Consider the following 23987-nt stretch of genomic DNA (forward strand, 5'->3'; position numbering starts at 1 on the left):
GTGAGAAAAATATGCAGGGTGGCAGGACGAAATCGAAACAGGTATTATCAGGAACTACGGCAACATTTTTGAAAAACCCAGCGACAGGTCAATTTTTGATTAAAGGGAGACACATTTTTCCGGTATTTTCGATTATTTTACTTTGATCTCTAAGTCAGGGTAAGAATCGCCCCAACATTTTTTAATGGCAATGGGAGTCAAATAAGATATCGTTTGAAAGCACTTGCAATTCCCTATACTTAAGTCTTTAAATTTTTAAATTCGCTCTAGTACTTTACTGGATTTATAGAAAAAAAAATTAAATTAATATTTTTAGCTGGTTATTAATTTCTTAGGTGACCCATAATGGTGAAACTGATGACCTCCGGCGTCCATATAATGATAAAGGTTTGTTCGAAACGTTCGTCCATATTCCGAAGCATTTGCGGAGTGATTCGTAGGCATTTGTTGACAATTCGTTAACGTAAATCTTCTAAAGATACGGGTGGTAGATTTTACTTTTTAGGTGACTTCACAAAAAAATCCAGGAGAGACAAATCTGGTGAGCAATGAGGCCATTAGATGCTGCCTCTCCTCGCAATCCAATGTCGTGGAAAATTTTGGTCTAAATATTGACGAACATGTAAAGCACAATGCGGTGGAGCACCTACATGTTGAAAAATCAATAAACTTCATCATGTTGTTGATTTCCGCCTACTGATTATTTCAAAAAACTCTAAACGGGACGGCGGTCATAATCATCCCCAGTCCTGCAAGAGTATTTTATATGGATGGATTCATATTATGGATATATTCTTCTTCACATGGATATATTCATCTTCAAAATAGCTTACCACAAAGAATCTTACTTAAAAGAACCACAAATACTGTAATCAGAAATTGAGGCGGCGATAAAAAAGCTAAAATTCAGAAAAGCAGAAGGGAAAAATGGACTCAGAACTGAAACATTCAAAGAAATGACGCACATTTGGTCGTAGGACGGGTGGCCGAATCGATCAATACTCGATCCGGCAAGGAACGGGAAGTGACCAATCAATTCTTGGTCACTGGCGGGATACTTTGGCTTTCGGTCAATACTCAAGGGTCCAGTGAAGTTCTTATCAGATCAATACTGTGGTAGAATTCGGTTATCAGAGTGTTTCAAAGAAAGTGGAAAGTAGCGGTGGAAGTACGTGCGTATAGAGCGGTGGCAACCGGATGGCGTGAGCTAGCGATATTCTTACGCAGGCTATATAGGAGGAGGAATAATAAAAGATTGATATAAGTTTGGGAATGATAATTTACCATTTTTGTATATATGCAAAATACTCAATCACTTTCTATCTTCCTCCGATAATGTTTCCTTGAATTCTTCTTCTTTTATTTGATTATAAGTTTGTTTCATTAAAACTTTTCTTAGTGATCGCTTTTTTACCTATACATATATTTTAATTTACTATATAAATAATACATTTATTTTAAAATGTATTATTTATATATTTAAAAAAAATGTTCAAATAATTCATATAATACTAAAACAATATTTTGCAATTGTTTTAATAAGATTTATGCGATTTACAAGTAACAGAACGAAAATTAAAGTTTCGTGAATAACAACAACAAAAGACGTTTAAACAACAATGGCATCTGTTCTTGAAATATGTATTCAGAAAATATTTGTCATATTTTCTATTCAAAACATAAGTGATCAATTTAAAATTTCAATCCAACAATTCCTTCAACAAAGTCCACCTGTCTTTTCAAATAATTGATTTTATGACTTGAAAATCATTAGGTGGCAATTAATTAGTACAAGAAAAATGTTCTAGTATGTCCAAGCAGGATTCAATTATCATATAACCATATTGAGGATACTAGGGTCATAATTTTTTATGTCGACATTCACTTTTAAATAAAATACTAACAGAACCTTTGAAAAATGAGAGTAGTTAGAAAGAGTGTAACAAGAAGACAAAGGAATGAACTCAAAAAATAACAGAAAAAATTAACTGTAGCATAACAATCAATCATATAACTTATCAACAAAAAAAGTAACAAGAATCTCTCTCTCCAATGACGGTACAGCCCAAATCAAGCCTTGGACTCCACCACACTATGCCTCTGATCTTGTTCGCACCGATCTTCTCCAAGTCCTTACGTGTAGCAAATTTAGCGCGTCCGCTGCCACTTCTTCTTCCCCATTTTTCCGTGTCCTTCCTTTTGGTCTCGCGCCCTGTATTCTACTATCTAGAGCTCTTTTCGGCAATCTTTCGGTCTCCTTGCTCACTACATGATCAACCCATCGAATTCTCTGAAGTATAACGAATAACATCCCCAAAAATACATCCGACTAGTAAAAGCAACAATGGACTCGTCAACAGCAACTGTTAGAGTACAAAATAAGCTAACTTAGAACTTTTCAATAGTTAAAGAATTAAAGTAAGGAGACAGGGCTGGCACCGACACTATTCAATCTGATTCGCGAATAAGTGATAAGACATAGGATGAATGTAGCAAACGCTAACCTCCTAAGAAACAAATCAATACAGATGCCTAAGCCCATGACATCAGCATTATGTCTCGCAGAACTAAAGAAGCTGCAGAAATACATTCACAATTAAAAACAGGGGCAAAAGAGACTGGACTAGAAATAAATATTCAAAAGGCTAAAAAGCTAACACAGGCAAGAGCTAGTGGAAACAGACGGGTAGTTGAATTAGACACAAAATTGAAAATGTAGAAGTACCATTTAATATAATATATAATAAAGCGGAGACATACCAGAAACTCGATTATGTCAATCATAGTACGGTAAAAAAAATAGGCGTACGACATTGTAATACTTGGAGGAATATTACTCTTTAAAGGCTTAGGTAGGTTTTCAAAGTTTATGTGCATTTCAACCTTTTTGTGGGAGTTCCTATACTTTGTGAATCGTTTGGTTATTAGAATAAAGCTATTCTTGGTATTCTTTCGAACGACTCTAGACGTGTGCAAGAAAATATAGTTTTCTTATTTCTTCATTTCGTAGGCTGTTTAGTCGTGTGCAACCTTTAACGCTGATAGATCGCAAAGGTGTCGTATGACTTTGTACATTTTTCTGCATTACTACCTGAAAGATCCTTTATGTGTACTCCTCGTATATGTTTAGTCCAACAGGTCTAGGCTGTTTAAGTATCTTGGAGCTACCTTGGGTCTCTCAGTGCTACATGTGGCCCATCCTGAAGTAAGGAAGGGTGGCCTGCTCACTTACAGTAAGATCAATAATCGCGTTGAAACTTTCGAAATATGGTGTCTTAGAAGGTTGCCCAGAATTCTATGGGTGGACCACGTTAAAAATGAAGAGGCCCGAAGTCGAGTTTATATCGAAAGAGAAAGGTTTAATTCTTAGGCCGAATTCTAAGAAATGACAAATATAAGCTATTAAATATCATCTTGGTGGACACAATTGAAGATCGAGGAGGTCCTGGTCGTAATCAACATTTATGGTTCAGAGTTCTGGTAATAGCACAATAAACAGAAGAGCATAACGTCTACACTTCGCATAGCGTATGTCACCAAAAGAAGAAGATTTAGACTTAAAAAATCCATTAATAAAACACTTAATCTAGACATTTATGGTCTTGGCAAACAGTTCCCTTCAGTTGAAGACCAAATGGTCGGCTGATTATTCGCAGAATCTACGTGTTACTCTTTTCACTTTGCTCATTTTACAGTGAGAGAACCTGTTAGTACCCTTCGTTCTGCCTTCTGAAGATCTAAGAGTATTTTTTCGTAGCGAACAATTGTAATAACTACCCTTTTCCCATTTTCGGACATCCTCTATTTTCCTATTGGTTTACCGCAGAATGTCTCTGGTCTCTATTAACTCTTTATTTAGCTATTTGGATCCAGGTCCACTATTTTCTCCGATATCTTTTTTGTGGCTATCAAATAGTATTTAACTGAAAGAGGAATGAGTCCGACATGATTACAACATCTTTTCATAGGCTGCGTTGTCCTTAGACCAGGCCCTCTCTAAACCTTTTCGGAGCAACTTTTTCTGATTTTATGGTTTTTAGCTTTAGTGCCTGCTGTCGAGCCTCATTCGAACCGAGCCCTTGCTTCAACATGTACTTAAACCTCTTTTTCACTGCGCTGCACATGCTCATTCGCAGAAGTAATTAAATTTTCACCTGTTGAATAATTTCGTTGTTAATAACTATTTATAATCTTACGGACGGTTTGGCCCATTGCCTGCTTTATCGCGACTTTCTAAGGCCATTTATTCAATACACTTGCATAAAACAGTAGACGTGTTCAAAGCAGTTCCTTAATTGTTCGGTTTTTATGTCCTTATGTATTTTACCGAATTTATAGTTATGCCGAAACGAATAGTTTAAAAAATATATTTTATTTTTCTTAGCGTCATTAAGCTTCAGTTTCGCCATTATACCATAATATCTGTATTTTTGCATTATACAATTCCTCAATTCTTTACTAAACAAGAAATATACAATATCTTGGTCTCTATTTTCTGCTATCCAAGGTAGATGGTGTATACGTACACTTGCCCTCTCCGTAGTTAAACGAGAATGCCTGCCTTTCTGTCTTTAGTTTGTCTTTGCTCTTTACACTATATTTTCGGGCCCCAATAAGACGACAACTGTTAAGCAAAAAAGGCAGCCACATTCTAATAAAGAAACATTCAGTAATAATATCTGTAGTAGTATTCAGTAATCTGTTTTTTTATTCTTCCGTCATACCAATCTAATATTATTTTTTATTTTATGCGTATAGGAGGACGTATACTCGGTGTATAATAAATTCTTAATTCATTCTTGTTTTTACTTTTTAATTTGTTAGACCTAGACCAGCCTAGTTCATTCGTTTATTCTAACGGCATATTGAGGCCTCAAAAAATTCTCTACTATAATAAATACACATGTCGTAAATAATTCCGATTAATGTTTATTTTATTTAATACATTTTTATTTTCCTTGAGTGAACTTTCTCGACTAAACAATATCTGCAAATATCATGTATTTGTTATTCGTCGTATTATCTTTAAATCAGCTGTAAATAATAAAAAAAATTAGAAAGTAATATGATTTAAGTAAGTAAGTGAACAAATAACAATAAATAGAATATTATTTGTGACTGGTAAGATTTGCCCAAGGTCAAGTTAAAATCGCACACATAGGCGGCGTGTTTATATTATTTATGATCGCTCGATTTAAAGCTATGGAAAACATCGGTGATATCCTTTTAGGCCAAACCAAAAATGAAACATAATTTTGCAAAAGCTTACTGTTGAGGAGAAAATAATTTACATCTAGTAGATCAATCAAATATTGAGTATCTAGAATGCCCTTTTGACGATAGACTTGATGATCCAAATGGGAAGGTAACTTTGCCGAAAAGGAGAGAGAAATGTATTTCAATCATAGAGCAGGTAATTAGTCTTTCAAGCCCGTTCAAAAAAATTGTAAAATGAAAGATGAAGTTAATAAATGAATAAAATCGCAAGACATTGAAATAAAATATTATTTAAAGAAAAATAACAAACATGCGACGTTTATAACGTTAGAGTAAGTGAGTGAGTGAATGGTAGTGAGTTTTAGTAAGATATTTTGCATAAATTTTATTTTACATGTAAAATAGATTGTAAAACAAATCCCCATTTTCACTCCATAACTAGTCCATATGGAGAGCAGTTTTCAAATTTGTTATATCCGGTGTTCGTGATATTAGTTTCAAACGGACTAATCGAAATGATGTAAATAATTATTGTTAGATGTAGGACATGTTTTTTGTATATACTTGTAACTTTGCATGTTAGTATAATCTGTTGTGAAAGAAATATTCAAACTTGTAAAGGAGGAGCACCTTAACAGCAATAGATATTGTACACGCAAACGTATAGGTCTTTGATAAAAAATCTTGGAAGCATTTTTTATAATGAACTATGTAGGCCAGACAAGAATATAATTTTTAGTTGCACAATTTGTATAAACACAAGACTTACTACCTATATTAACGATTTGTTATATAAATCAAGTTAAATCGAACAAGGCACTTGTTACGAGTCCAAGAAACACAAAAGAAAGTTATGCAAACTGCGCAATCCAGGGATTTTATAAAGGGTTGATGGATCAATGGTAGTTGAATAGGTAGCATTACGTAGGAAGCAAGAAAGATTATTGTTCGTAAAAGTTTTGGCACTAAATAAAACAAAAGAATAATTCCTCTTAAAAAATGCGTACTTATAAATATAAATAATACAAAAAATATAATATAATAATAATAAAAATTGTAAATTGTTTTAAGGAATTCTGAATAGTACATATCCTAAGTATACAACTCGAATGCAGGTAAATGTTTATATTGTCATTTTTTAACAGAAGTCTAGGTACCGTTCTTATTTTTCTAGTAATCTCTTTTCGTTGCTCTTCTTTTACCAGTTAAGACACTGCTTTAGATTTAGCTCTAGCTTATGTCATTTCTCGTTGAAAACAACATTTTATCACAAAGTCAGTTCGGCTTTTTATCTAATAAATATACCAGTGATGCTATGTTTTCTGTACTACATGAGGTCTATCAAGCACTAAACAATAATCTTTACACTGCCACTGTTTTCTATGACTATGCCAAAGCTTTTGATTGTGTAAATCACGACATTTTGATAAAAAGCTAAACTTTACGGAATGGAGGAACTCTAATATTGCAACTGTTCATGCAACTATCTTCTGGTCTACTTAAAGTAAAAGCCTGGGCCGACTCTTAATTTACTCTCTTTTAACGTGGATAAGATAGTAGCATTATCCTATAAAAGAGCTCTTCAACCCTTGATTCTTAATAACAGCCAGATCAGTACCGTTGATTCTGTAAAATTTCATACAGGGTTACGCAATTGAACTGTTACCAACTTATCATCGATATATCTGGCAAATCGGTAATGACAGCTACGTCAAAGTTGGCTTGATAAACTTCAGTATGATTTTAAGCCGTCAAAAGCATTTGCATTTAAGTTTAATACATACAACAAAAGTTATTCGCAATGGAATTTAAACGTAATAGTGTGATATTTGGCTGGAAAATCACAACCAGCTATTGTTCGTCAGCTCAAACACCTCAAAGTAAATAAAATGTTTGTGTATCGCACCATAACTCATTATAGTGATAGTGATAGCATTGCCAAACGCTATGGTGGTGGACGAAAACAAAACAGCAACATCACCTGAAATGTTTCGGAAAGTGAAGGCTCGACTTGAGCGAAATCCACGTCGTAGTGGTAATCAAATGGCCAAAGAACTGAAAATATCCCAGCGAAGCATGCAACGAATATTGAAAAAGGAGTTCAAGGTCAAGCCTTACAAGTTCCAAAAAGCACACAATCTTACACCAAAGCAAAAAAAAGTTCGGCTTGAAAGAGCAAAGGAGTTGTTACGCCTGCGCGAACGTGGCGAATTTCCGAACATAGTGTTCTCTGATGAGAAAAATTTTCCTATTGAGCAGTTCATAAACTCTCAAAATGATCGTGTTTACTTGACCGAACACACCTACGAAAGTTTGAGCTTACGAACGGCCACCCGAAGTAATTTCCTGTCTCAAGTAATGGTATGGGCAGCTGTAACTGCCGATGGACGCTCTCCAATCGTTTTTATTGAATCTGGTGTCAAAGTCAATGCAACTTATTATCGGGAAAATGTTTTAGAAGCTGCTTTAGAGCCGTGGGCACGCAAACATTTCGGTTGTAGACCATGGACGTTCCAACAAGACTCGGCACCGTCTCATAAAGCTAGTGTGAACCAAGAATGGTTAAAAAACCATGTTCGACACTCATTTTATCCACACAATGGCTTTCGAATTAGCCAGACGCAAATCCGATGGACTTTTCCATTTGGTCCATTTTGGAGAGCAAGGTGAGGACTAAAAAATATGCCAGTATGGATGCGCTGAAGAAAGCAATTATACGTAATACGAATGGGTCAAAATACCGGAAGATCACATTCGAGCAGTATGCAACTCGTTTTTTTATCGTTTGAAGGCCATAGTCAAGGCAAAAGGTGGCCACATCGATCTAAAGTGAGTGGATTCTGAAATTTTGATTATTTTCACACATTTTTGTCATGTGAATCAATAAAAAATAATTTCACACAAAAAAATTATGGTCGTTTGAATAGGTAACAGTTCAATTGCGTAACCCTGTAGTATTTTTATAGACAGCAACCTTAAATGATCCCTTAATATCGATTTGTTAAGTAAGAAACTAGCCTCAACCTGCTATGCAATAAGATCTGTTTCGAAGGAAATCAATTTAGCATCTTCCAAAATAACATATTTTTCTTTGTTCGAGTCTCATCTTCGATATGGTCTTCCTTTTTGGGGTTCTAATACAGCTGTCCAATCTGATGTTGTTATTTTTAAATTACAAAAAAGAGCAATACGGTATCTTTTGGCCTCAGTAGAATAACAAATTGCAGAAGCTACTTCAAAAATCACGGGATTTTAACTCTTCCCTCTTTTTTATAAAAGTATGTTGGAGCAGGCAGTAGGGCTGCCATGCAGTCTGATTAGTTCTACGTCTGGGACACTCACATATAGTCTCCAAACGCGACTAATGTCACCTTCCCAGTTGATCAAGAAAGTCCTTTGTGATATTTAAGAACTTCTATTAGCACGTAACCACATCAAAATAATCTAGGGGACACTTATATTAATAGCTTTAAATCAATATTAGCTGCAAATACAAAAATAAATTTATGTTTTTAATCTTTTTTGTTGTTTTGTCGATTATTGTAACAACTTGGACAGTAATGCTGAGAAGAATGGCTATAAAAAATTTAACAAAACTTTAATATGGGTCTTTGGCTATAAGATAAAAAGTAATATTTGTTTATTTATACTTGATTTTCGATGTCTATGTGGATTTTTATTTAGTTTTGCAATTGCCAATAATTAAGAGACATAATTTAAATCGCTAAACGCAGTGGCGTACTATCAGGATCCTTTAAGCTGACAGAAGTCAAAGAGACGCTTCTGAGGTCCTCCACACGAACAGAAGTGAAGACCGTTTTATTAGGTTGCAGGCTTTACAAGATCGCACTGTAACTGCATCAAAATTACAAATAAGGCTACAAGAGACCTATCAGGTGTTTGTAAGTGGTCAAACCATTAAAAATAGACTGCATGAAGTAGGGTTAAATGCTCGAAGACCTGTGAGAATGCCTGTGTTATCCAGAGGAAATCGCGCTCATCGAGTTCAGTGGGCATAAGAACATGCAAATTGGATTAGACGTGAGTGGACCTCTACTTTGTTTACAGAAGAGTCCCGATTTGAATATGCACCAGATACAAGACGGACGAGAATTTGAAGACGATCTGGCAATGCTGAACGATTGATCACCATGCAGGAGGTTCGTAGACAGCAAGGCGGATGTATAATGTTATGGGGTGACGCCAATCTTGTTGGAAGAACCAATCTCCTTTGTCTGGAACGGTTTCTAAATGCAACACACTACCGCGATATTATTCTTGAACCTACTCTTGTACCCTTTGCAACACAAGCTGGTCCCAAATTTCAATTAATGCATCACAATAAGCGTCTGCATACCTCTAGGGTCGTGCGAAAATTTCTCAAAGATAATTAAATTGAGGTTTTACCATGGCCTGCACAATCACCAGGTTTAAACCCAAATGAGCATATAAGGGACATATCGGGCAGACGCATTGTTCAACAAAATATTGCGTTCAATACAAGACAGCCACTGTTCAAGGGCCTTTCAATGGAATGGAACAGAATATCGCTTCAAGATATTGACCATCTGATCATGAGTTTTTCTTACAGATGTAGGACAGTAATCTATTACCGTGGAGGTCAAACACTATACTAACTTAACCTAAACACTACTTTGTTGGCAACAAATTAGTTTTTTAATTTTTTTTGTTACCATTTTTCGACTTATGGAGTTCGCTTTTAATTTTCTTAAGAGCTATTGCGATAATTCTAAAAACAAAATGTTTATTATTTTATATTCGAGATAGTTAAATGAAATCGTAGGCTTCCACGGCCAGAGTCAGAATTATAGTTTATTCGTCTTCCGGGTTTGGACCGTGTCATTTGTGAGTGACCCAAAAGTGGGTTCATCTCGATGAACCCACTTTTGGGTCACTCACAAATGACACGGTCCAAACCCGGAAGACGAATAAACTATAATTCGAGATAGTTGTTTATACCTTTTAATTAAAAATATTTAAAGTAAATTATTTGAAATCCTTCTGTAATCTCGCATTTTGTTTTTGTCCCTAGATTATTTTGATGTGTGTATTAACCCAATGTACTCTTCCGTGAGTCGGCTTCCTTTATATCAAAGAGCACGTGGAGTTTCAGCGATGTTTTATTAGGACATATTTTATGTACCATGTTCCATTATCGGGCACTAATTTGTCTGGATAGTTCTTGGGCATCTATGATATTTAAATTCTACCACCACCATATTTTAGGACGGGAGTTGCAGCTCTTAAGATAAATGGTGGGTTTATGGTGTGTGTAGCCTCAATACTAGCGAAAAAATAGCTTATTGAAAGTTGGTTCTTCTTCGCCAAAATTGAAAGTTTCGACGTGAAATATGAAGAAACTCGTGCATTTTCCGTTGAAAACACTGAACCTTTTTGTAGCGCTAGAAAAAATCTTTATTTTTATTGTTTAAAAGTCTCTACAAATCCTAAGGGAGTTATGTCAAAATAAGGTTCAGTATTTTTTTCACCGCCAAAAAACACATGAAAATCACCCCCTATTTACCACCCTAGTCCAAAATAATCGTTACTCCTTTACAATTTACTTTATTAATGTAGGTACATATAGTATGCTCTCGAAGTTTGGCTGGTGTAAAGTGCTTAGTTTTGACGAAAATTGAGTTTTGAAGTAATGGGAGGATTTTTGTATTTTTACAGACTTTTATTTTGTTTTTTTCTGTCTCCGACTTCTTCAAGCAATGTAGCCTTCCTTAAATTATTTTAAAGTGTTTGTTTGTCTATTTGTAGTGTAATGTAATGTACAATTATATGTTTATGACATCTTGTTCTTGCCGGATAGGCCACAATTGACGAAATGCCCCTGAAGATGATCTAGGGATCGAAAGTACTTGGGCAAGATTTAATTAAACTGTGCTCGATATATGCCTTTTATCTGATCAAAGTTCATTTATTCGAGCATTCAACCTTATATTTATTTAATATGAAAGGATTGATGCCACAAGTAGATTGTTTGTGACAGATTTTTTTTTAGTCATAGCAAGTTATTTTTATTATTTTTTTATCAATATTAAAGGAGCTGGTTAGTATGATTATCGCTCTTCAGTTCCCACAGTTAGTTTAGTCAGCTTCCTGGCATACGAACTGTATTTGTTACCAAAGAAAAAGAATCTGTAGTGTAATAGTTTTTACCAGTTTAATCTTTCATTGTTTACGATCAGTTTCTTACACGTGTACGATATAAACATCCGCTGTGCTGTATCATATTCGAAATTTGACTTGTTTTTTAGCCAGAATATAAAACTGATTCATTGAAACATGAATAGGTTGTATTACGTTGTGGTTTTTAAGAAATCATATGTTATCAAAAAAATATCAATATTAATTGAATGATATATCTAGTAAATATTATAGAATTATTGTTGTTACAATATTTTCCTTATCTGTTTACGATTTAATGGTAATGTTGATAAAAAGTGGTTCCGAGAACAATTTACAAAATGTTCATATATTATGAGCATTTGTGGCAGGTATTTTACACAAAACAGTTTATTCTGGCGCCGAATAAGTGCTTGTATAGTGATACTGTATTAAAAATTAGGTATTACTTAAATTTATGAATAGTTGAGTAATCTTCACTTTCATTTCACTATCTTTATAAGTAATATATTTGCTTCTGTATGCTCCACTATTATTTTTATTAAAAAAAAAAACGTAGAACCCATTATGGTTGTAATATCATGGCCTGGTCAGGTGTTAACATAGCCTCGCACCAGCAGTTATGCATGTCTGTATTAATATATATATATATATATATATATATATATATATATATATATATATATATATATATATATATATATATATATATATATATATATATATATATATATATATATATATATATATATATATATATATATATATATATATATATATATATATATATATATACGTTTCGGCACCCATTTTGGAGCCATTATCAAGAGGGATACGGTTCCGTTCGCGTTAGGGGTCTCAATCTGCCTACTTCCCTCACTCGTGACGTACCAGTATCGTGTTCTGTATAAATACAAGAACCGTCAAACGGCACTGAGGTCTCAATCTGTCTACTCCTCAGTGTCGAGTGATAAACAGTACTATCCTTAGTAAAGTTCCTTCTATCCTTCTAGAAGTTAATATGTTTTTCACATCATGTTTACCAAAGTTTACACCCAAATTGATTAACTATTGGACAAATTTTATGAAACCCTCACCTAAAAAGAGTGAGAGAAAAATATAAATAAAAATTACCTTCTGCTATATTCAGTGGAGGAAGATCTTTTGCCATAAAATGTAATTGTTGTTTAATAATTATTACGTTCTTTCTTTAAGATGGTAACGATTTAATTGCAATTTTTTTAAAAGGAAGGTTGGCTGTCTGTTTTGCTTTCACCTGAAAGAGACTGAAGAAAACCTTTGTTTTAAGAGACTTTATCCGCTGTCCGCTTTTGGAAACATATGGCAGTATCTTTGTATAGAGAATACACCGTGAAAATCTTGAATAACTCCTTAAATCATTATTAATTCCTAATTCATCCTCACACCACTTTTTGCATTTTTATGTTTATCAAATTTTAAGAAAGATTTTCCTTGCGACCGCTCTCAATTAGCGAGATTACTGAGATAAGTTCCGTAACGTAAACAGCCGTAACTGCTGTAACGAAGAGTGAACGGGAGGGATAAGGTACCTAACGACGCGTTACCTCGGGTGCCGTGGTGAATCACGTTCTTCCATATCTAAAACTAGAAAAGCTTTCTATTGTTCCGAAAGATTTCTATCTCTCCGAGCAGAACGCTTGAGAGTCAGAGTAGTTGGCACCTATTTATACGATGCCGTTTAAATTGTCAGTCTCTGGACTTACCCATGTCTGTAGTAAGCTGGAAATCGCGATAACATGTTGGCTGCAATCATATAAACAGCAATGCCTCATTTGAAAGCTCATTTTAAATTTTTTTCAACATACAATTTTCAAGTTTTCAAAAGATTGCTTCGTCTTATTTTCTTAGCAATAACATTTTTAAATTAATAATTTTTTTTTCGTAACTGACCATTCATAGTTTTGGTAGATTTAGCAACGTTAACGATAATTTTAAAAGGAATCATTTAGCAAGTAATACATCCTTTGAAAGCTCGTTACAAGGTCTTTGCAGATACATACACGAATACAATTTTAGGATACCGTTTAAAATAATTTTACAAAATGGCTCCTGACGACCAGTGTCGTTGAAATGAGCTTCCAGATGACGTATTACTTGTCATATGATGCGGTATTTTTAATAATTAAATCACTGAAACTTCATAAAAAGTATGAGCAACTGCCTTAGTTGAGTTACCCAAAAATTTATTAATTTAAGTTCTATGGTTCATAAAATATGACGCTGTGTACAATATTTAAATTAAAAGGGCGCTGAATAACCGTTACACTCAACTAATCCAAAAGAATTATTTAATTGGGTCTATAATATTTTAGATATTTAGATAGTTACAGTTTATTTCCAATATTGTGTAATTACAGATGAATGTTAACATCTCAATAACGTATAATAATTGTTTACTCTTGTTATATATATATATATATATATATATATATATATATATATATATATATATATATATATATATATATACATATACGTTAGCCAATACATTTATGCCGGGTAACATCAATGATTCTTATGCTGTGGTATGAGACATATACGTCCCAAAGGCTATGATTTTTTTTAAATCACCTGAATACTGCCTTTTGGAAATATGTTTTTGACGCTGAGAATTAGACTCTTCATTATGTTACATTTTTATTACAATTCATTACGTTACAATTACATTTTGTAAAAATGCAATGCAGCTGGTTATACCTTTAAAATTTAAACATCGTTGTAACAAATTGTAACGCTTTACTGCAATTAACCTAGAAATAGTTGCTTAATATGCTATCGTTAAAACACTTTTTAAAACTTTTTCACTTTTTATCTAGCTTTGCTAAATTTATTTCTGCTTGAATTAATTAATAAAATATGTCATTTCAATGCTTATTTTCGTCTTACAGGTCGGGAAAGATGCGACAGTATGCCATCGAGACCGCGCACCACGAGCGAAGGTAATCACCAACTAACGTCGTGGAGACCATATCTAGCTCCTTATCGCTCTCATGGAAGGGATATCTCCCATAGTCCTCCCTCGGGTAGTCCTATAAGTCCCCCAAGCGTAGGCTGTTCCACAGACTCGGCTGGATCTTCCTATAGTTTGACCGATGAGGCTGACATGTACGGCGAATGTCCAGATATTGGAAGATACAATAGCATTCCACTTACTCCTGATGAAGCCATAGTCGAGGAAGATTGTTCAGAAGGTCAATGCGGTAAGTAGTCTGATTTTTATATTATGTTTTTATATTTGCTGATGAGATAAAATAGATCAATATATGTAATAGATCATAGTACAGTCATAACTGAGAAAACCAGGTCTTAGTGTCATGTACGTTCGATTTATATATATATATATATATATATATATATATATATATATATATATATATACCCCCTAAGACCTGCAATGAGGGGGAAACTTATTCGTACTTGGACGCCTAGAACCGTTGCATTCCGAAACAAATATGTATAACAGAAATACTACACTAGTCTGCTTCTCACTGCGCCGTTCCCCTTCGAAGGTTGTCGATTCAATTGTCAATATTTAAACATAAAATGGCGGTTTCGAATATTTCGGATGATGTTTTGCCAAGGCACCGGCGTATATCCTTCAGCCTGGAATTCTGTCTTCTTTCTATTAACATCTTTCCCTCAATTTTGCCTTGGAGGATTAACCGAAGTATTTTATATATATCTCCTAGCATTAGGTGTTCGATCATATTAGCTTACGCTCCTTGATCATTGGCATCAGCTCCTTGTTCTTCGGCATTGTGTTCTTCTGCAATTGACATTCTTTTCGATCAGGAAATGCGTGGTATTCTCCTAATAAAGCTACGTTTCAAAAGCGTCGATGCCTTTTTCTAACGAAGGGTTGAGGATCCAGCCACGTATGGTAAAGAAGTTCTTCATGCTAATAAACATCTGTCTAGCCTGTTGAATTCTTGACAGAATTTCTTTCGTCGAATCGCAACTGCTGTTCAATAGAGCACCCAGGTATTTGAATGCCATCATTGGTTCATGGATAGTGTTGTGTATTCTTAGGACAACTGGTGTTTGCATTTTCGTGAAAATTATTAATTTGGTCTTAGTGATGTTCATATATAGGTCGCTATGCTCGCTGCATTCTACAATTTCGTTTATCAGTTACTGGAGTTCAGCCAGTTCATTTTGACTCCAGCGCTAGAGTCTTTAAGAGCTTCGGTGAAGATATTTTTCGAATACAGATTAAAGAGTAGTGGGAATAGTATGCATCCCTGTCGTACCCTCTTTCTTATGGCTGTCTCCTCAGATATGTTACTCTCCACTCTTACATGAGCTATCTAATGCCACTAAAGTTCCGTAAAGATTCTTAAGTCACCCTCATGTACATCCATTGCTCGTGAGTATTTCTGCTAGTTTCCGATGTGGACTCACAGTTAAAAGCTTTACGGTAGCCTCTGTTTATGTACGTTGAGCGAGAATAGACTCTCGAGTTACCAAACCGCTTCTGAAGCCGAATTGGGTATCGTCGACTTACTGTTCGTATTTCTTGTATATATACAGGTATGTATCACTCTCAAAAACGTTTTTATTACGTGAGATATTTAGCGTATCATGCCATAGTTCGTCTCACTTAGATGCCTTAACTTTTTTCTTGAAAATCGTTCTATCGAAAAAGGAACGATTCCTAAAACGGAAATCTAAACGTCACAATAAACTTATTTTAAAGTACAATTGTGGTTTCTTCCCAATAAAAATAGTAAATTTTTTGGGTATGGAAATAAAAGTTGATTTCAGTCAATCTAGATAGATAAACAATGCTACACTAGTACAAATAAATTAATAAAAGCGGAAGTGAGCAATGGAACCACCGGAAACTAGTGGTCAGTTAAATAGAGGCCAAGCATACAGTAGCTACATTAATAAGAAAAAGAAACAACAAAAGGATAGAGTACAGAAAGCAGTACAGCTGAGTCCTTAAAAAACTGAAATGATTGCTGTTTGGAAATAACAAATTATATCAGTAAAAAACAATTCATTTATAGATAAGTTGTATTGTATTAATAGTTGAAGGAATTTTACACTTTTCCGTTAGAAATAGATTAATAAACAAAGAGAAATAAATGATTTGTCGTATATTGAAATTTCTAGGTGGTATAAATTAACATACAACGGTTATGCAAATTCTTAGAATACATATTTGCTTTTTTTATAAAAATGAATGTATTTTCTTCAAGAATATTATTCTTAGCTCTCATACAATTATTACTTATTCCTTCTAAATTACAGGACGAATTTCTTCAATTTCCAAATTTTTATCTTAATCTCTTGGCATGTAAGAATAGCCCGAAACAAAAAAAAATCATTATGTTTATTCTGCGACGTCTGTCGCTTTCGGCATTTCAGTCTGCCTCTCTATCTGTACACTCAATCTTCTACATCTTTCTTACATGACTGTGGAAGTACTTTCTTATTCGTTCTTTTTGTCGGAATGTACCTTAATTTACGATTAAGTGTATCCTTTACCAGAATTTACGATCAGTGTATCCTCCCTATACTCACCTACGGTTCACAGACGTGGACACTCACCAAATCTAATATGGATAAAATAGTAAAAGCACAAAGAGCGATGGAAAGATCAATGCTCGTGGTGAGACTTATATATATTTAGGGATTCTACAGTATTCACTGCCTTCCCTCGCTCAACCGTTTCCATCTCTCTCTGTTGTTCCATTCTCCATCGTTTAGTCCTCTCTTACTCATGGCGTCGTCTACTTCGTTCCTCCAGGATTTTCGGGGTCGTCCTCTTTTCCTCCTTCCTATGGGGCTCCATTCGGTTATTCTTTTTATCCATATGCTGTCGCTAGCTCTTCTTACATGTCCATACCACTTTAGTCTTTTTTGTTCTATATATGTTAGTATGTCTGTTTCTATTGATGTTCTTTGCTTTATTTCGTCATTACTTCTCCTATCCATTCTTGTTACTCTGCAGCATCTTCGCAGGCATTCCATCTCTGTTGCTATTATCTTACTGCTGTTTTTCTTGTTTATGATCCAATTTTCGGCCCCATATGTCATAATACTTCGCACTAATGTTTTATAAATCTGCGTTTTTGTCTTCATATTTAGGTGTCTATCCCACCATACTGAGTTAAGTTGTCGGATTGCCGTTCTTGTTTGTCCTAATCTTTGTGTAATTTCTTCCTCTGTTGTTGCCTTTTTCGTGATTATAAACCCCAGGTATTTGAATTTATCCTTTCCTTTGATTGTTACGTTGTCATCAATCTGTAGATCTTCTATGTCTTCTTCACTTGTAGATAGGTACTCTGTTTTCGCAAGGTTAATATCTAGGCCAGCCTTGGTATATTCTTCTTGTAGTTTCTTCATCATGTAGCTGAGGTCGTCTTGGTCTTGTGCAATCACTACTTGATCGTCTGCAAAACTTAATGTATATAGGTATTCGTTCCGTACCGGTACTCCCATGCCTTCGCATTTTCTTTTCCATGTAGCTTTCTCTAAGTATATTTTGAATAGGGTTGGAGATGTGGAACAACCCTGCAGGAGCCCTTTTGTTGTGGTGAAGTCTCCTATGATTCTTGTTCCCATTTTAATGGACACTTTATTTTCTTTATACAGAGCTTTTGTAGCTTCTATGAGTTCCGTCTGTATTTCTAATTTGTACATTGCCTCCCATAGTTCTGACCTTGGTACAGAGTCATACGCCTTTCTCAGATCCACAAATGCCAAGTGTATATCTCTATTTTTTGCTTTTTTCTTTTCCAACAGTTGTTCCAGTGTGTATATGTGGTCTATGCATGATCTTCCTGCCGTGAAGCCTGCCTGATCCTCCCCGATTTTGCCTTTTATCGCTTGCTCTATCTTTTCTCGCAGTATCTTCCCATATAATCTTCCTATTGATGATATTACGCTTATTCCTCTGTAGTTTTCGCATCGTTTTCTATCTCCTTTCTTAAATATAGATGTCATATATGCCGCCGTCCATTCCTTTGGGAGCTGTTCTCCATTTATGGCTTTCTGAAATATCCATTGTATCATCCGGTGTAATTTTTTTGATCCGTATTTTATAAGCTCAGGTGAGTCCTCCAGGACCTCCAGGTCCCGGTGCTTTCTTATTTTTGATTGCTTTTATGGCCGTTCTCATTTCCCTATCTGTTATTTCTATTTCTTGTTGTGGGAATCTGCTTCGTCTTCGCCTGTTTTCTTTTCCAATGAATTGTGGTCTTTGTTCTGTTAATAGTTCCTTGTAGTGGTCCTTCCATTCTTTGTCCTGTATATTTCCCAATTTAGTTTTTTCTTTTGAGTTTTGTTTCAATCCTCTCAGTACTTTCCATGACTCCGAAGTTCTTGTGCCTCCTATATATGTTTCAATATTTAAGCAGATTCTTTCCCATTCTTCATTCTTTTGCTGTGTTATTTGTTTTTTCACTTCTCTATCTTTTTCTCTATATTCTTTATAAACTTCATCGTTGTTTGTAGTCAGCCATTTTCTGTATAGTTGCTTTTTTTCTTCAATTATTCTTTTTGTTGGTTCATTTATTTCATTATAGAGCTGTTTATTTGTTATATGTTCTTTTTCCCCCAAGGGCTTCGAATGCTGCTTGCTTTATACTCGCCTTTATATGCTCGTATATTTCTTCGATGTTGCCGTATCTAAATTCTATTAATTTTTGGTCTAGACGTTGTTGGTATAGTTCTCTTATTGATTGTTCTTGGAGTAGTTCTATATTGTATTGTTTTTCTCTTATAGTGTTCAACGGTTCTTCTGTGGAGGGGGTCTTGTTATGTTTCCAATTAATGCCCATTTTTGCTGTCAGTAGTCTATGGTCCGTTCCACATTCTGCTCCTCTTTTGACTCGCACATCTTTGATCTTTATTGTGGTATCTTGTTTGATTATTATGTAGTCTATTATCGATTTCAGCTTTCGTGTTTCTTGCGTCCATGTATATTTATGAATATTTTTATGTCTGAAGAATCCGTTGGTGATTTTTAGGTTGTTTAATTCGCATAATTCAATCAGACGTTCTCCGTTATCGTTTTGTTCATCCTCTCCAAATCTCCCCACTACTTTATCGTTTTCTTTCCTTCCGGTTCTGCCGTTAAGGTCTCCTGCTATAATTATCTCCACGTTCTTTTTAATTAGCTCTATTTGATTCTGGAGTTGTTCCGTGAAATGTTCTTTTTCTGCTCTCGGAGAATCGTCTGTTGGTGCATATACTCCGAGTATCACTCTCTCTTTACCGTATATGTCTATATGTGAGACTTATAGACAAAAAAACAAACAAACGGATTAGAAGCAAAACCAAAGTAAAAGACGCAGGAGAACATACTGCCAAATTAAAATGGAGCTTCGCAGGACACAATGCCCGATTAAAGGATAAAAGATGGAAGATCGCAGGACACAACTGGAAGCAAGTGGCGCAAAATAGAAAACAGTGGATTGATTTGGGGGAGGCCTACGTCCAAAGTTGGATTTCTTAAGGCCGAAGAAGAAGTACCTTAATATTTTTTCGGACATCGCACATCGTTTATCATGATTAAATATCTAAAAAAATTTAGTTGTCTTCCGTGAATTCTCTGATTTATTGCTTTTGTTATTACAAATATATATGTTCACCGTAGTTTGTTCTATATGCACTAATTTTAAACGTTCGCGAAAATTCTTTGATGCTTGTCGTAGCTGCCTAAATGTAACATGAAAGTCTAAGCTTGATCTCTAATAAAACAAAATGTTCAACAAAAACATCTTGGAAAAGATGTTTTTGTTGACCATTTTTTATTTCTGTGTATTGTTTCCATTTGAAGGGCTTCTCGGACAGCCTCCAGAATATTTTTCATGAGTTTTCGCCATTTTTTTTCTACATTACTTTTATTTTCGATATTTTCCAGTTCTACCTTCTGCTCGAGCCCTTTTTGATCCTCAGAGCCTCTTCTGTCTTCGTTCTTTCAATCTTCTCTTTTCATATTTCAATGAATCTGATTTTACCAAGTACCAAAGAATGGTCGCTTCCAACATTAGTTGACGTGAGATATCTCATATTCACTATCTGTTGGCGGTGTATTTTTCTGTTTGTGATCACATAATCTATCATTGGCTTTTGTCCCCTCGTATTTTCAAATGTGTATTTATGTTGATTTTTATGGTCAAATAACGTATTGGTTATTCTTAATTCGTTTGTTGTGTAGAAGTCCACATTCTTGTTCCGTTCTCATTGCTGATTCTTTCGTTAAACCATTGTTTTATTCCAGGTATTACGTACATTAAAATGAGTTTTACTTTGTTTTCAACTAGTGTTTGGAGCTCATCACACAATTTTTCTTTATTGTTTTCAGGTTTGCAATCTTCTGGTGCATATATCCCTATTAAGTTTATAATTTTGCTGTTCGCCTTCAACTTTACCAAAAGTATTCTTTGATATATACACCGGCAATTTTTTATTTGATCTCTTTATATTTCAGTTTGATTATTATTGCTACACCTTAATGCTCTCAGGTTTTGGAACCCCACTATGTATTAGTATAATATTCTCCCATCATCGTTTGTCCTTTAACCTTCCTCTTGGTTTCTTGCAGGGCGCAGATGTCTATTTGATGTTCTCTCAATCCTTTTTTATCACTGATCTCTGTTTTAAGGATTTTATGTTCCAAATAGCCTTATATTTTTCGTTTTCCATTTTGTCATCCTTTTTCTCGCCTTTCTTGTTACAATGTTACCTAATCCAAGGCTGTCCTCCGGTTCTTTCAACATTTGTTAACTCTACTACTCTCCTCCTTTATCCGAGCTTGGGACCGACAGTGACAGCTGATGAGCTACTCAATCCACTAATTAACTGCTCCAGGCGGAGTTCATTTAATGTTCGATTTTTTTTATTATGAGTTTATATAACATCGCTAGGAACACTAATATCTCTGTAGTTTGAACAAAATACATACAAAATTGAATACTATAAATGGTAGGAAAATTGATAATTAAATATGATGATTTTGTTTTTGTTCCCATGGTCTACTATTAAAAATGTCTGCCTCGTACGAGTTAATATGTAATAATCTTTCTGATTTGTACGACAATCATTGTTTGTAGGTCTAAATTTCAATTATGCTCATAAAGCAATGAAATAATTAATTTATTTATCTGGCCCGACAAAAACAAATAATGATTATTATTAGTCAGTTGTTTTGTTACTGATCAAAGTTTCAAAATATTTACTTTAAATCGTGTGGAATGTGTTGCTTCATTTTCAGATTTAGTTTCTAGATAAATGAAAATTATGGACACTGTAAGTGTAGGTCTCGAAAAATTTAAAATAAAAATAAAAAAAAAATTATTAAGTGATTGCGCCAGTAGTCCACCAGTTAAGCATGGAACGTACTTTACCAGTCTGTATTAATTACTATTTTGAAAATAATTAATCAAACTAGGTTTCTTTGAAATAAAGAAATAGTGAGCCAAAACATTCAATCGGCCACGACTTATATATACACTTATGTACATTTAAATTGTAAGAAAAGTAGTAAAACAACAATTTTATTATTCCCTAAAAACAGTTCGTATCTGGCAAATAGAGTGCGTTAAGAAATTGAATATTAAACAAGGAAGCTAGCATTTGACTAAAGCCTATGCTATATGCTTATTAAAATGTTTGGCCTGTCATTTAATCGTTTATTTTATTGGAAGCATAGCTTTCTTATCGCGGGCTACGGATGGAATGCATTGATCGGTGAAATGGATCGCGCAGAGGTGTGAAAAAATAAAAACAAGAGTCGCGATGAAACGTATATCGTGCGACCACACACTACGTGGAGCAGTCTCATGCCTATTTCTTAATAAAATAAAATAAACTAAACTGAAATAAAATAAAATAAACTAATCGAATCGAAAGAATATCAAATGAGACAAAAACAACTTAAATAATCCACTATGCAGACGACGCAATGTTCTTCTTTTGGCATCATAACCCTGGATGGGTATTTGCCTGTCAGGCTATGTCCTTCCATTCAGATCTCTCTTGGGCCCTTCTCCTCCATTGTCTTATATTCATGGTTTTCAGGTCGTTTTCCACGTCATCCAACCATCTTGTCCTGGGCCTTCCTTTTTTCCGCCTTCCTACCGGCTTACACTGTAACATCTTCGTCGTTTTCGTGTCTTCTTGTCGCTGAATATGTCCTAGCCATGACAGTCTTTGACTTTTCACAAATCTTACAATGTCATACCCTTCATTCAGTTCATTAATCTCGTCGTTTCTCCTGATTCTCCATGTGCCGTCTTCCTCTTGCACCGGGCCATATACTTTTCTCAGTATCTTTCTCTCGAATATGCTGAGTTGGGCTTCCCCTTTTTTCGTCATTACCCAGGTTTCACAACCATAGGTTACTACGGGTCTAATCAAAGTTCTGTAGATAGTCATTTTGGTTCATTTGTCTAATAATTTCGATGTCATCAATCTTTTATTAGCATAGTATGTACGATTTCCACTGAAAATACGTGCATTAATTTCGCTACTAACGGAATTCTTCTGATTGATATCTGCGCCCAGATATGTGAAGGCGTCCACACGTTCAATAGTATAGTATATTTTCATTCTCAGGTGTTATTTTGATGGTCATGTACTTAATTTTTGTTTCGTTTATTTTAAGCCCTTTTTTTGTGCTTTTGGATTAATTTCCTTGAACGTTTCCATTAGTCGTGTCTTGCTTCTACTAATAATTGCGACATCGTCTGCATATGCAGTAATTTTTACTGTTTTGGTGTTTATATGACCGGTTACATTGATTTTTCTGATGACTGCTTCAAGAACTAGGTTGAACAGCATGGTCGAAAGTGCGTCTCCCTGTCTCACCCCCATGTTGATGTCAAACAGAGTAGACAGTTTCCAATCTACTCTTACTGCGGCTTTTGAGCCCTGCAAAGTCATTTTTATGAGGCTGATTTTTTTGATACACCTAGATTTCGGAGGTCTTCCAGCATTTTGTCTCTTTTCACACTATCAAAAGTTTGGTTAAAGTCTATATACATATTATATAGTTATATGTCGTATTCATAAGCTTTCTCTTGTATTGTTCCAAGTATGAATATGTTGTCTGTAGTGGCTATATTTGGTCTGAATCCATTTTGATAATCACCAATTATATTTTCGGAGTATTCTGACAATCTAGTGTAGATAATGCCAGAAAGGATTTTGTATATTACATTTAGCAATGCAATTGGTCTGTAATTCTGGCATTCCCTCTTATCTCCTTTTTATATATTGCCTGTATAAGACCAACTGCCCATTACTCCGGCATTTCTGCCCATTCCTCCAGCAACGTATGCTCCACCAATTTAATATAACCGCCAGAAAATTTAACACGTTAATTTCTCCAAAAAAGACAAAATACATGGTTATAACAGCAAATTTACTAAGATGTGATTTGGAGCTGGAAGGTCAGATAATAGAACACGTGATAGAGTTTAAATATCTAGGCATCACATTATCTAACTACGGAAAGTTTGAAACAGAAGTGGAAGATTAAGTGAATAGAGCAAACAGAGCCGCAGGTTGCCTGAATGAAACGATATGGAAAAATAAAAATATCTGGAAAAATGGAA

At 34.8% G+C, this 23987-nt stretch overlaps 1 protein-coding gene across 3 annotated transcripts in view; it reads left to right on the plus strand.

The window, feature by feature from the left end:
* Window positions 1–23987, plus strand: part of chico (insulin receptor substrate 1 chico) — a 129908-nt gene that overhangs the window by 79814 nt on the left and 26107 nt on the right. For all 3 annotated transcript variants that reach the window (XM_072523751.1, XM_072523752.1, XM_072523753.1), the window contains one exon: window positions 14304–14615. In XM_072523751.1, coding sequence (XP_072379852.1) covers window positions 14304–14615 — 312 coding nt within the window. The remainder of the gene's footprint in view (window positions 1–14303; window positions 14616–23987) is intronic.

This window comes from Diabrotica undecimpunctata, chromosome 2 (assembly GCF_040954645.1).
Source record: "Diabrotica undecimpunctata isolate CICGRU chromosome 2, icDiaUnde3, whole genome shotgun sequence".
NCBI lineage: Eukaryota > Metazoa > Arthropoda > Insecta > Coleoptera > Chrysomelidae > Diabrotica > Diabrotica undecimpunctata.